We start from the raw sequence: 13,497 nt of genomic DNA on the forward strand, positions 1-13,497 counted from the left end.
AAACTCGGCTCCGCCAATTGTCAGCTGTGTCACTTTGGGCAAGTCACTTAACTTATCTGTGCCTCAGTTACCTCATCTGTAAAATGGGGATTAAAACTGTGAGCCCCCCATGGGACAACCTGATCACCCTGTAAACTCCTCTGTGCTTAGAACAGTGCTTTTCACACAGTAATTGCTTAATAAATGCCATTATTATTATTATTTATTATTAATCATATTTATTGAGCACCTACTGTGTGCGAAGCACTGTACTAAATACTTGGGAAGTACAAGTTGCAACGTATAGAGACGGTCCTTACCCAACAACGGGCTCACAGTCTAGATGGAGGAGACAGACAACAAAACAAAACATGTAGACTGGTGTCAAAACCATCAGAATAAACAGAATTATAGCTATATGCAAATCATTAACAAAATAAAGAGTAGTAAATATGTACAGGTAAAATAAATAGAGCAATAAACCTGTACAAATATATACAATTGCTGTAGGGAGGGGAAGGACCCAGGCCTCTGCTCTATCCACTATGCCAAGCTGCTTTCAAATATGTATATTGTATATACACCATATATATGATTCAGTGAGAAAATCCCTGCACTAAACTTTAAGATCCCCATCACCAATTTTCTCCAAATGCATTATGATAGAAACCGCAGAAAAAGTCAACAGTATCATCTCCACCATCCTTGGACATGGCCAATTAGGAGATCATTTTCTGGGGGCTAGAAATCAGCATCAAGATTTCACACACGTCCCCCCAACCCCAACCTTCTCATTCATTCATTCATTCAATCGTATTTATTGAGCGCTTACTGTGTGCAGAGCACTGTACTAAGCACTTGGGAAGTACAAGTTGGCAACACATAGAGACGGTCCCTACCCAACAATGAGCTCACAGTCTAGAGGGGGAGAAAGACATTAAAACAAATAGATAAAACAATAAATTACAGATAGATACAGATAGATACATATCTGTATACTTATCTGCATTACCTAGCCACTTAGGTCTGTCTCCTCTAAGCAGTTTGATAGCCGCCTCACCTCTAAAGCACCTATTTACACATTCTTACTCTTTGTTGCTTCCCCTATCTGTTACTTATTTTAATGTCATAGATTCTAAGTCTTGGGAGCACGGATCGGGTTGACGTACTCTGTTGTACTGTCCTCTCCCAAGCGTTTAATACAGTGCTCTGCACGCAGTAAATGCCCAATAAATGCCAGTAATTGATTGATTGACTGATCCAAGTCAATCCCGGATCCCGGAAGGCAAGATGAGATGAGGGCAGGGCTACAGAGGTAGACTTGGGGGCAGTCCACATCTTTATCTTCCTTCCCAATGCCAGTCCTCTCCCTGACTTTCCCATCACTGTAGACGGCACTGCTATCCTTCCCGTCTCACAGGCCTTCAACCTTGGCGTCATCCTTGACTCCGCTCTCTCGTTCACCCCACGCATCCAATCCGTCACCAAAACCTGCCAGTCTCACCTCCGCAACATTGCCAAGATTCCCCTTCCTTCTCCAACCAAACCACTACCTTGCTGGTTCAATCTCTCATCTTGTCCCGATTGGATTACTGCATCAGCCTTCTCTCTGATCTCCCAATCTCCTGTCTCTCCCCGCTTCAGCCTGGATTATCTCTGTACAGAAATGCTTTGGGCATGTCACTCCCCTCCTCAAAAATCTCCAGTGGTTGCCTGTCAACCAGTGATTCAAGCAAACTCTCTCGGCTTCAAGGCTCTCCATCACCTCGCCCCCTCATACCTCACCTCCCTTCTCTTCTTTTCCAGCCCAGCCTGCACCCTCCGCTCCTCTGCCACTAATCTCCTTGCCGTGCCTCGTTCTCACCTGTCCCGCCGTCGAGTCCCGGCCCACGTCCTCCCCCTGGCCCGGAATGCCCTCCCTCTGCACATCTGCCAAACTAGCTCTCTTCCTCCCTTCAAGGCCCTACTGAGAGCTCACCTCCTCCAGGAGGCCTTCCCAGACTGAGCCCCCTTTTTCCTCTCCTCCCATCGCTCTGCCCCACCCTACCCCCTTCCCCTCCCCACAGTACTTGTATATGTTTGTATATATTCATTACTCTATTTTACTTGTACATATTTACTATTCTATTCATTTTAATGATGTACTATAATGATAGCTATAATTCTATTTCATTCACTCATTCAATCACATTTACTGAGCGCATACTGTGTGCAGATCACCATACCAAGCGCTTGGGAAGCACAAGTCGGCAACATATAGAGACGGTCCCTACCCAACATTGTTCTAACGATTTTTTCACCTGTCTAAATGTTTTGTTGTCTGTCTCCCCCTTCTAGACTGTGAGCCCGCCACTGGGTAGGGACCATCTCTACATGTTGCCGACTTGTACTTCCCAAGCGTTTAGTACAGTGCTCTACACAGAGTAAGCACTCAGTAAATACAACTGAATGAATGGAGGTGGTAGTGGATGAGTGAGTTCCCAGACTGGGTAACAGCCACCATGGTCCAGAGGATTCCCCATAGTGTCATCTGGCCTGCTAGAAAAGCAGGGTGGGCCCAGACCAGAATCCTGTCAGCTACAGTATGATACCCTTGATTCAAGAGCTTATTCCTCGATGCTACCCATAGCCAGGGGCTTGACCTTTCTTCTTCCCTCCTTTCTCTCCCCATCACTACCACATCTGGAACAGCTTGGGTGAATCTGGGGAGCCATATTTTGATGGAATTTGGGGCTGGGGCTGGTCTGTGGTGAGACAGTGAAAGTAGTGGAGGGCGAGGAGGAGGACGAGGAGGAGGCAGCGGTGGTATCCTGGGAGGGGGCAAGGGTCCAAGTGAGTGGAGTCTTGAAAGTAGCAGTAGCTAGCAAATGCCGCAGTGGACCAGCTGGGCATTGGCTGGGTGACAGGGGTGCCAGGCTGGGGTGGACGGGAGCCCTAGGGGCAACTGAGCACTTGCTGTGCACAGAGCACTATACTGGACGCTTGGGAGGTGCAGTTCAGCAACTTGTACAGACAGTCCCTAACCAACAGTGGGCTCACAGTCTAGAAGGGGGAGACAGACAACAAAACATTTAGTCAGGTGAAAAAATCGTTAGGACAATGTTTGGTAGGCACCGTCTCTATATGTTGCCGACTTCTGCTTCCTAAGTGTTTGGTATGGTGCTCTGCACACAGTAAGCACTCAATAAATACGATTGAATGAATGAATGAAATAGAATTATAGCTATCATTATAGTACACCATTAAAATGAATAGAATAGTAAATACGTACAAGTAAAATAGAGTAATAAATATATACAAACATATACAAGTACTGTGGGGAGGGGAAGCAGGTAGGGTGGGGTGGAGCGATGGGAGGAGGAGAGGAAAAAGGGGGCTCAGTCTGGGAAGGCCTCCTGGAGGAGGTGAGCTCTCAGTAGGGCCTTGAAGGGAGGAAGAGAGCTAGTTGGGCGGATGTGCAGAGGGAGGGCATTCCGGGCCAGGGGGAGGATGTGGGCCGGGGATCGACGGCGGGACAGGCGAGAACGAGGCATGGTGAGATTAGCGGCAGAGGAGCGGAGGGTGCAGGCTGGGCTGGAAAAGAAGAGAAGGGAGGTGAGGTATGAGGGGGCGAGGTGATGGAGAGCCTTGAAGCCGAGAGAGTTTGCTTGAATCACTGGTTGACAGGCAACCACTGGAGATTTTTGAGGAGGGGAGTGACATGCCCAGAGCATTTCTGTACAGAGATAATCCAGGCAGCAGAATGAAGTATAGACTGAAGCGGGGAGAGACAGGAGATTGGGAGATCAGAGAGAAGGCTAATGCAGTAATCAAGTCGGGACAGGATGAGAGATTGAACCAGCAAGGTAGCGGTTTCGATGGAGAAGGAAGGGCGGATCTTGGCAATGTTGCGGAGGTGAGACTGGCAGGTTTTGGTGATGGATTGGATGCGTGGGGTGAATGAGAGAGCGGAGTAGAGGATGACACTAAGGTTGTGGGCCTGTGAGATGGGAAGGATGGTAGTGCCGTCTACAGTGATGGGAAAGTCAGGGAGAGGACTGGGTTTGGGAGGGAAGATAAAGATGTGGACTGCCCCCAAGTCCACCTCTGTAGCCCTGCCCTTATCTCGTCTTCAATCCCTCATCTCATCTTGCCTCCCGGGCGTCACCACTTGGATCAATCAATCAATCAATTACTGGCATTTATTGGGCATTTACTGCGTGCAGAGCACTGCATTAAATGCTTGAGAGAGGACAGTACAACAGAGTATGTCAACCCGATCCTTGCTCCCAAGACTTAGAATCTATAACATTAAAATAAGTAACAGATAGGGGAAGCAACAAAGAGTAAGAATGTGTAAATGCTTTAGAGGTGCTTTAGAGGTGAGGCGGCTATCAAACTGCTTAGAGGAGACAGACCTAAGTGGCTAGGTAATGCAGATAAGTATACAGATATGTATCTATCTGTATCTATCTGGAATTTATTGTTTTATCTATTTGTTTTAATGTCTGTCTCCCCCTCTAGACAATGAGCTCGTAGTTGGGTAGGGACCGTCTCTATATGTTGCCAACTTGTACTTCCCAAGTGCTTAGTATAGTGCTCTGAACACAGTAAGCGCTCAATAAATATGATTGAATGAATGAATTCAACAACAGGCTGAATGCGAAAATAGAAAAATAGCAAATCAAGAAGTTGCAGATTTGGGGGACAGGAAAAATTGGGCTGTTGGAGAAAGTTAGGAATAACAGTGTTTATCAAGTGTTTACTGCAAAGCACCACACTAAGCACTGGAAAAAATTATGCAAGTAATAATAATAATCTTAATAATAATAATTGTGGCATTTGTTAAGAGCTTACTATGTTCCAAGCACTGTACTACGTGCTAGACTAGATACCTGAAAATCAGGTCCCACATGGGGCTCACAGATTAAAGTGGGAATTGGAGACTGTGAGCCCGTTGTTGGGTAGGAAGCATCTCTATATGTTGCTGACTTGTACTTCCCAAGCGCTTAGTACAGTGCTCTGCACACCGTAAGCGCTCAATAAATACGACTGAATGAACATCCTGTCCCTCAAGAGACTCATAATCTCAGAAGGGGCTCACAATCTTTAAGGAGTGGGATAGGAAGGAAAGATGAAGCTTGATTTTAAGACATAATGACTTTGAAAGTCAGTGGGACATACATATCTTGAAAGCATTCAGACTCCCATGAATGGCCTTGGAAAATTTTTCTGATGAGCTTTGATTTTCTGTGGCTCGGGGAACATGGCAGGTTGAGGAATGGGATTTGTGCTCTCCCCACCGCTGCTTCTCTTTAATGGCATTTGTTAAGTGCTTACTATGTGACAGGCACTGTACTAAGCACTGGGGTAGATGCAAGATAATCAGAGTGGATACAGCTTTGTCCCACACGGGGCTCACAGTATGGGCTGAGGCTAATGAAACTCACTTTGCCTTTTTGGTGGGGAGAGGAGGTAATCTTGACATTCCCATTTTGCAGATGAAGTAACTGAGGCCCAGAGAAGTTAAGTGACTTGTCCAAGGTCATACAGCAGTAAGAGGCAGAGGCAGAATTAGAACCTGGGGCCTCTGGGGCCACCCTGCTTCTCACAGCGTCATGTGCTAAGTCACTTGAGATCTTAGAAGACCTGTCTCTCCCCAGAAAACGAGGGCAGGAGGCTGAATGATTTGTACTTCCCAAGCGATTAGTACAGTGCTCTGTTCACAGTAAGCACTCAATAAATACGAATGAATGAATGAATGAATAAGTGAACTGAAAAAAGAACATTAATGAAAAGAATACGGGAAATGGGTAAAGTGCAAGAGGAAAAGGAAGTACTGGCTTTCTTTAATTTCAACCAGATGGGATGCTCCAAACCTGAAGTGCATCTCCCCAGATTCCCAAGTTAAAGGCAAACATATCAGTAAGTTTATGCTCCAAGTGTCAGTGATAACAGCAGATATACTGGAAATGGCCGACATGGAAAGCTATGTATCTACACCAGCCACCGGTTATGGCTCATGATCAGGCAGCATCATCAAGGGCAAGGGGAAGGAGGACAGAAGACTTTATTTGCCTCTCAAAAATTAGGAATTTCTGTAAGGACTGAGCTTCTCTACTCCTCTGGCCAACCCTCAGTCAGGCACAGCCATGGCACAGTTCTGAATTATGTAACCAGCTTCTTCCTCTAGACTGCAAGCTCCCTGTGGGCAGGGAATGTGCCCTACTGTACTGTACTCTCCCAAGAGCTTAGTATAATGCTCTGCACACAAGAAGTCCCCAATAAATGCTGTTGTTTGATTGATTTTTCGGTCTCACTTAAGCAAAAGCATCTTTAACAAAATGCAACACATCACCCAAGAATCACAAATTCTAGATTAAAGGAGTGACTTTCAAGCAGACCCAAAGGGCACTGAATTAGGGTGGGTGGGGAAAGGTTGGGTACAACAGATGATCACACATATTTCCTGGGAGGAAGCAGACAGGGATGGGTGTGGCTTTTACTGTGTGCAGACTACTGACCTAAGCACTTGGGAGAGAGTACAGAGATTTTGGTACTGTCATCCTGAAAGCTAGAATGTTTAAAATGGAATCAGCAGTCAGTTCCTATTAAACTTTCCCCAAGCAGAATTGCTCATTAATCAATCCATCAGTGGCATTTAAGTGCTAGTTCCATAACAATCAATCAATCAATCAATCGTATTTATTGAGTGCTTACTGTGTGCAGAGCACTGTACTAAGTGCTTGGGAAGTACAAGTTGGCAACATATAGAGACAGTCCCTACCCAACAGTGGGTTCACAGTCTAGAAGGGGGAGACAGAGAAAGTAAAGAAAGTAAAGTAAATAACAAAGTTATTTACATTATCAAAAGTCTGAAACAAATTTCCAAATACTCTCTACTTGGAGTCAAAAAACAGCAGTCATACACAGAAACAATTTTCAAATCTTAGAAAGAAATTCAATATTTGTTCAGCACTTTTATCTCAATTTCAGGATGGAATCACTGCCATGTTAAAGTCATTGGATGAAGGAACCGAAAATATATCTGCCTTTTCTACTGACTATGCTGTACTCTCCCAAGTGCTTAGTACAGTGCTGTGCACACATTACGTGTTTGATAAATATCATCTAATGACTTTAGAGATGGAGGACCTGAGCCTCACCACGTATTGAGACTAAGCTACCTCACCAGGTAATGTTACTAAACCATGCCACAGCAATGGCAAAGATGAAAAGTGGAGAACAGTGGCAGCAGTTTTACTAACCTTCATATCACTCAGTTAGAAATCACAAAACAGAAGGAAAACTCAAGTAGAGACCAGATTCAATCATCAAAATTTAAGTCTGTCTAGTTCTTATTAATAGAGCCCTCAGATTGGAAGCTTAATTGTTCCAGAAACGCCCAGAAAGAAAACTCCTAAATTTGAACTTGGGCCAAATTTCAAGAAATGAAATGGAAATTATTCCATTGATTGCCATTACAACAAAACTCCAAGGCCTCATTTAAAGCAGATAAATAAAACTGACCCGTGACTGCAATGTATAATTTAGCACATTGAATGTAAAATCTCAAGAGAAAGGGACAAGGGGGAAATACATAATAAATTTCAGCTGCATGTCCTGGGATTAATTCCATACCATATTCCTTTCACTCATAACATACTTGAGTGTCTGACCTCTTTCCATTTAGTCGTAATTTATTGAGCACTTACTGTGTGCAGAGCACTGTAGTTTGAATACGGATATACGGATATTATTTGAAACAATTCAAAGCAATGGAGAAGACCTCTGGTATGCTCCATTTGCTGTCAAGTTAAATATAAATGCATCTTATGTGGATTTTAAAAATCTACGTGCCAGTACTGGACTTTCAACAAAGACAGAAGAAGTTGGCAAATATTTTAATGGCTCATAGAGTCATCTTCATTTAAAACAAGAATTAGTAAACTTTTCAACTTTCTGATTAAAAACGATGACTGTATTAGAAAATCTGCATTCATGTCCATTGAAAAGGGAACCATTCATATTTTATGTCATGTGTTATAGAAAAAACAAGATTTGATTTGCTTACCTTTTCCATTGATTGTTAATGTGGACACGATGGTTGCAGTGACTGGAACTGGCAGCTGAGGCACTAATGAGTGCATTCTTTGCCTGCTCCCCATTCTAGCCCTCTCTGCACCAGGACCCAGGAACACACCAACTGGCTTTTCTGCTGCCACTTCAGGTGCCAAAGAGTCTTCCTGATCCTGATCGATGTGATCCAGTTTATCGGGACTTTCATTCTGAAAATCCTCAACTGCTGTCCTACTCTTAATAGGACTTTTAGGCACCAGGATTTTAATACCAGATTTTGTAAAGTCTATAGTTTTCCTGTTTGAGAGAGATGGGGCTGTATTTTTCCGAAGCTTCTGGCTGGCAGTAAATAACGGATTATTTTTTGACACATGGTCTTTGCCAATCACTAATGATTTAGGAGACATCTTTGAAAAACTGCTACTGGTTGACCTAGAAATCTGCTTCCTGGCATTGTTGGGAGAAGTCCTATTTGTCCTAGTTAATATGCTTTCCTTCTGTTTCTCGTTGTGGCATCTGTTGAATTCATGAATGAATTCTTCGCAGTTCACAAGATGTTGCTCTGGTTCCCAAGTGTCATCTTCACTGCCATAGCCTTTCCACCGCACTAGATATTCTATCTTTCCTTTCTTGTTCTTCCTTCTGTCTACAATTCTTTTGACCTATTAAAAAAAAGAAAAGGGAAATTGGAAAACATGATTTTTGGCTCTAAATGACAGAGTGGTAAGCACTGGACACATTAATAACTGTAAAACAAAACAACCAAAGACAAGGACGCTAATAGAGTGGTTTCCTCCTTTAAAAGTAAGGCCAGCTGAATGATAGTTTATGTGATTCTAAAACCCTTCAAAATAAGGCCAGCTGAATGATTAATTCATTAATTCATTCCTTCATTCAATTGCATTTATTGAGCACTTACTGTGTGCTAAGCACAGTTCTAAGTGCTTGGGAAAGTACAATAAAACAATGAACAGACACATTGACATTCCCTATCCACAAGAAGCTTACATTCTCTACTGGGGGAGACAGAGATTAATCTAAACAAATTACAGATGTGGACGTAAGTGCTGCGGGGCTGGAAGGGAGGAAGAACAATGTAAGCAAGTCAGGGTGATTCAGATGGGACTGGGAGACTGAAGAGGGGAGAGAATAATTGAAAATGATTTATTCATTCAATCGTATTTATTGAGCACTTACTGTGTGCAGAGCACCGTACTAAGCACTTGGGAAGTACAAGTCGGCAACTTATAGAGACGGACCCTACCCAACAATGGGCTCACAGTCTAGAAGGGGGAGACAGACAACAGGAGAAAACAAGTAGACAGGTATTAAAACCATCAGAATAAATAGAATTATAACTATATGCACGTCATTAATAAATAGAGTAGTAAATATGTACAGGTAAAATAAATAGCGTTATAAATTTGTACAAATATACACAATTGCTGTGGCGAGGGGTGGGAGGCAGGGCAGGGGGGGCGATGGGGAGGAGGAGAGGGAAAAGGGGGCTCAATGTGGAAGGCCTCTTGGAGGAGGTGAGCTCTCAGTAGGGCTTTGAAGGGAGGAAGAGAGCTCATCTCAGTAGGGATGTGTGGAGGGAGGGCATTCCAGGCCAGGGGGAAGGGCGTGGGCCAAGGGTCGATGGCGGGACAGGTGAGAACGAGTCAGAGTGAAAAGGTTAGTGGCAGAGGAGCAGAGGGCATGGGCTGGACTGTAGAAGGAGAGAAGGAGGAGGCCGGGTAGGAAGGGCGAGGTGATGGAGAGCCTTGAAGCTAACAGTGAGGAGTCTTTGCTTGATTCACAGGTTGACAGGCAACCACTGGAGATTCCCAGAGCGTTTCTGCACAAAGGTAATCTGGGAAGCAGAATGAAGTGTAGACTGAACCAGAAAGAGATAGGAGGATGGGAGATCAGAGAGGAGGCTGATGCAGTAATGCAGTCGGGATAAGATGAGAGACTGAACCAGCAAGGTAGCTGTTTGGACAGAGAGGAAAGGGTGATCTTGGCAATGTTGTGGAGGTGAGACTGGCAGGTTTTGGTGACAGACTGGATGTGTGAGGTGAATGAGCGAGTGGAGTCGAGGATGATGCCAAGGTTGCGGGTTTGTGAGACGGGAAGGACTTGTACTTCCCAAGCGCTTCGTACAGTGCTCTGCACATAGTAAGCGCTTAGTAAATACGATTGAATGAATGAATGAATGAATGAATAGTGCCATCTACAGGGACGAAAAAGTCAGGGAGAGGGCAGGGTTTGGGAGGGAAGATAAGGAGTTCAGTCTGGGACACAGTGAGTTTTAAATGGCGGTCAGACATCTGGATGGAGATGCCCTGAAGGCAGGAGGAGATACGAGCCTGAAGGGAGGGGGAGAGAGCAGGGGCAGAGATGTAGATTTGGGTGTCATCAGCGTAGAGATGATAGTTGAAGCCGTGGGAGCGAATGATTTCACCAAGGGAGTGAGTGTAGATAGAGAACAGAAGGGGACCAAGAACTGACCCTTGAGGAACCCCTACAGTAAGGGGATGGGAGGGGGAGGAGAAGCCCGCAAAGGAGACTGAGAATGAAAGGCCGGAGAGATAAGAGGAGAACCAGAAGAGGATGGAGTCTGTGAAGCCGAGGTTGGATAGCGTGTTGAGGAGAAGCGGGTGGTCCACAGTGTTGAAGGCAGCTGAGAGATCAAGGATGATTAGGATACAGTAAGAGCCATTGGACTTGGCAAGAAGGAGGTCGTTGGTGACCTTTGGGAGGGCAGTTCTGGTGGAGTGTAGGGGACAGAAGCCAGACTAGAGGGGGTCAAGGAGAGAGTTGGCATTGAGAAATTTGAGGCAGAGAGTGTAGATGACTCGTTCTAGGAGTTTGGAAAGGAAGGGCAGGAGGGAGATAGGTCGATTACTAGAAGGGGCAGTGGGGGTCAAGAGAGGGTTTTTTTAGGCTGGGGGAGACGTGGGCATGTTTGAAGGCAGAGGGGAAGGAACCAGTGGAGAGTGAGCGGCTGAAGATGGAAGTTAAGGAGGGGATGAGGGAAGGGGAGAGAGTTTTCATAAGATGACAGGGAATGGGGTCAGAAGCACAGGTGGATTCATTCATTCATTCAATCGTATTTATTGAGTACTTACTGTGTGCAGAGCACTGTACTAAGCGCTTGGAAAGTACAAGTTGGCAACATCTAGAGACGGTCCCTACCCAACAGCGGGCTCACAGTCTAGAAGGGGGAGTCAGACAACAAAACAAAACATATTAACAAAATAAAATAAATAGAATAAATATGGACAAGTAAAATAAATAAATAAATTCATTCATTCATTCATTCATTCAATTGTATTTATTGAGTGCTTACTGTGTGCAGAACACTGTACTAAGCACTTGGGAAGTCCAAGTTGGCAACATCTAGAGACAGTCCCTACTCAACAGTGGGCTCACAGTCTAGAAGGGGGAGGCGGACAACAAAAAAAATATTAACAAAATAAAATAAATACAATAAATATGTACAAGGAAAATAAATAGAGTAGTTCATTCATTCAGTCATATTGATTGAGCGCTTACTGTGTGCAGAGCACTGTACTAAGCGCTTGGGAAGTCCAAGTTGGCAACATCTAGAGACCATCCCTACCCAACGGCGGGCCCACAGCCTAGAAGGGGGAGATGGACAACAAAACAAAATATGTTAACAAGATAAAATAAATAGACCCTCACGTGGGACAACCTAATTACCTTGTATCAACCCCAGCGCTGAGAACAGTGCTTGGCACATAGGAAGTGCTTAACAAATACCAGCATTATTATTATTATTATTATTATTATTAACTTCTCTGTGCCTCAGTTACCTCATCTGTCAAATGGGGATGAAGACTGTGACCCTCACGTGGGACAACCTAATTACCTTGTATCAACCCCAGAGCTGAGAACAGTGCTTGGCACATAGGAAGCGCTTAAGAAATACCAGCATTATTATTATTATTATTATTATTAACTTCTCTGTGCCTCAGTTACCTCATCTGTCAAATGGGGATGAAGACTGTGACCCTCACGTGGGACAACCTAATTACCTTGTATCAACCCCAGCGCTGAGAAACAGTGCTTGGCACATAGGAAGCGCTTAACAAATACCAGCATTATTATTATTATTATTAACTTCTCTGTGCCTCAGTTACCTCATCTGTAAAATGGGGATGAAGACTGAGACCCTCACGTGGGACAACCTAATTACCTTGTATCAACCCCAGTGCTTAGAACAGTGCTTGGCACATAGTAAGCGCTTAACAAATACCAGCATTATTATTACTATTAACTTCTCTGTGTCTCAGTTACCTCATCTGTTAAATGGGGATTAAGTCTGTGACCCTCACGTGGGATGGAGGAGATCTCATCTGAAGATACTGCTGGGAAGGATGGGAGAGTAGGGGAGAGGGTTGAGAGCAGGGTTGGGGGGGATGGAGAAGGGGGAGGGGTGACTTTGGGAAGCTCAGACCTGATGGAGTTAATTTTACTGATGAAGTAGGAGGCCAGATCGTTGGGGTGAGTGACGGAGGAGGGGGAGGAACAGAGGGCCTGGGGAGGGAGGAACTGAGTAACTGAGTAACTGAGGAGGACGGAATAACTAAAAATGATAGTCTATATGGTTCTTAAAACCCTTCCCAAGCAATCCCTGCCACCTAAATGATCATGGCATTTTGTTCTCATGAAGGAATCACAAGAGCAAAGAGAAAAGAAATTGGGCAGCTTATTACCACTGTAAAAAGTAAAACTCAGATGAAAGAAACCAAAGAGAAAAATTATCCTCTATACAGTACGTATAGAGAATAGCCTATATGACGTGCCCGGTCAATTCTTTACTCATGGTTATGAAGTCTTTGAATTCTTTATTTTGCCTTAGCCCATCTTTTTAATGAGCTTTAGTCAAAGAACCATCCTGAGTTTACACAATCTTCACTTACAGAGGCGTAGGTACCATGATGCAGGGGTGTGGCTGGCATGGAAACCAAAAAAATGCCCACTCCTAAAACATCTTAATTCAGACAGTAATCTCACCTGACATTTTGAATATACAAAAAAACCTGAAGTTGGCTCTTCTTTAAATCTCTCCCACTGGAAGCAATGTTAATAGAGATCTCATGACTGAGGAATTCCCGTTTCCAGTATCCCCACACTGCCCTACGACAGGGGGCATTCTTCACTTCCTTATTCCTTGGCAGTGCCAAAGACTCTCAGCTCTTCTCAGGTGAACACCTGACCAAAGCCAAGAACCACAGACAACTGGACTGGGAAAGCTGGATGTATACTGGAGTATACACTATAATGTTACCAGCTGACTCCACTTTATAGACTGTCAGCTCCTTGTAGGCAGGGAACGTATCTACCAATCCTGTTGCACTGAACTCCCCCAAGCATTTATTACAGTGCTCTGTGCACAGTAAATGCTAAAAAAATGCCACTGATTGATTGATCAATTGTGCCAAGGAGTAG

The 13,497-nt window shown here is 44.4% G+C and overlaps 1 protein-coding gene across 1 annotated transcript in view; it reads right to left on the bottom strand.

The window, feature by feature from the left end:
- Positions 1-13,497, bottom strand: part of LOC119946676 (chromodomain Y-like protein) — a 174,404-nt gene that overhangs the window by 50,402 nt on the left and 110,505 nt on the right. Inside the window, exon 2 of the mRNA XM_038768092.1 lies at positions 8,033-8,699. Within this exon, the coding sequence (XP_038624020.1) occupies positions 8,033-8,699 (667 nt within the window). The remainder of the gene's footprint in view (positions 1-8,032; positions 8,700-13,497) is intronic.

The sequence above is a fragment of the Tachyglossus aculeatus genome, chromosome Y2 (assembly GCF_015852505.1).
Source record: "Tachyglossus aculeatus isolate mTacAcu1 chromosome Y2, mTacAcu1.pri, whole genome shotgun sequence".
Classification (NCBI taxonomy): domain Eukaryota; kingdom Metazoa; phylum Chordata; class Mammalia; order Monotremata; family Tachyglossidae; genus Tachyglossus; species Tachyglossus aculeatus.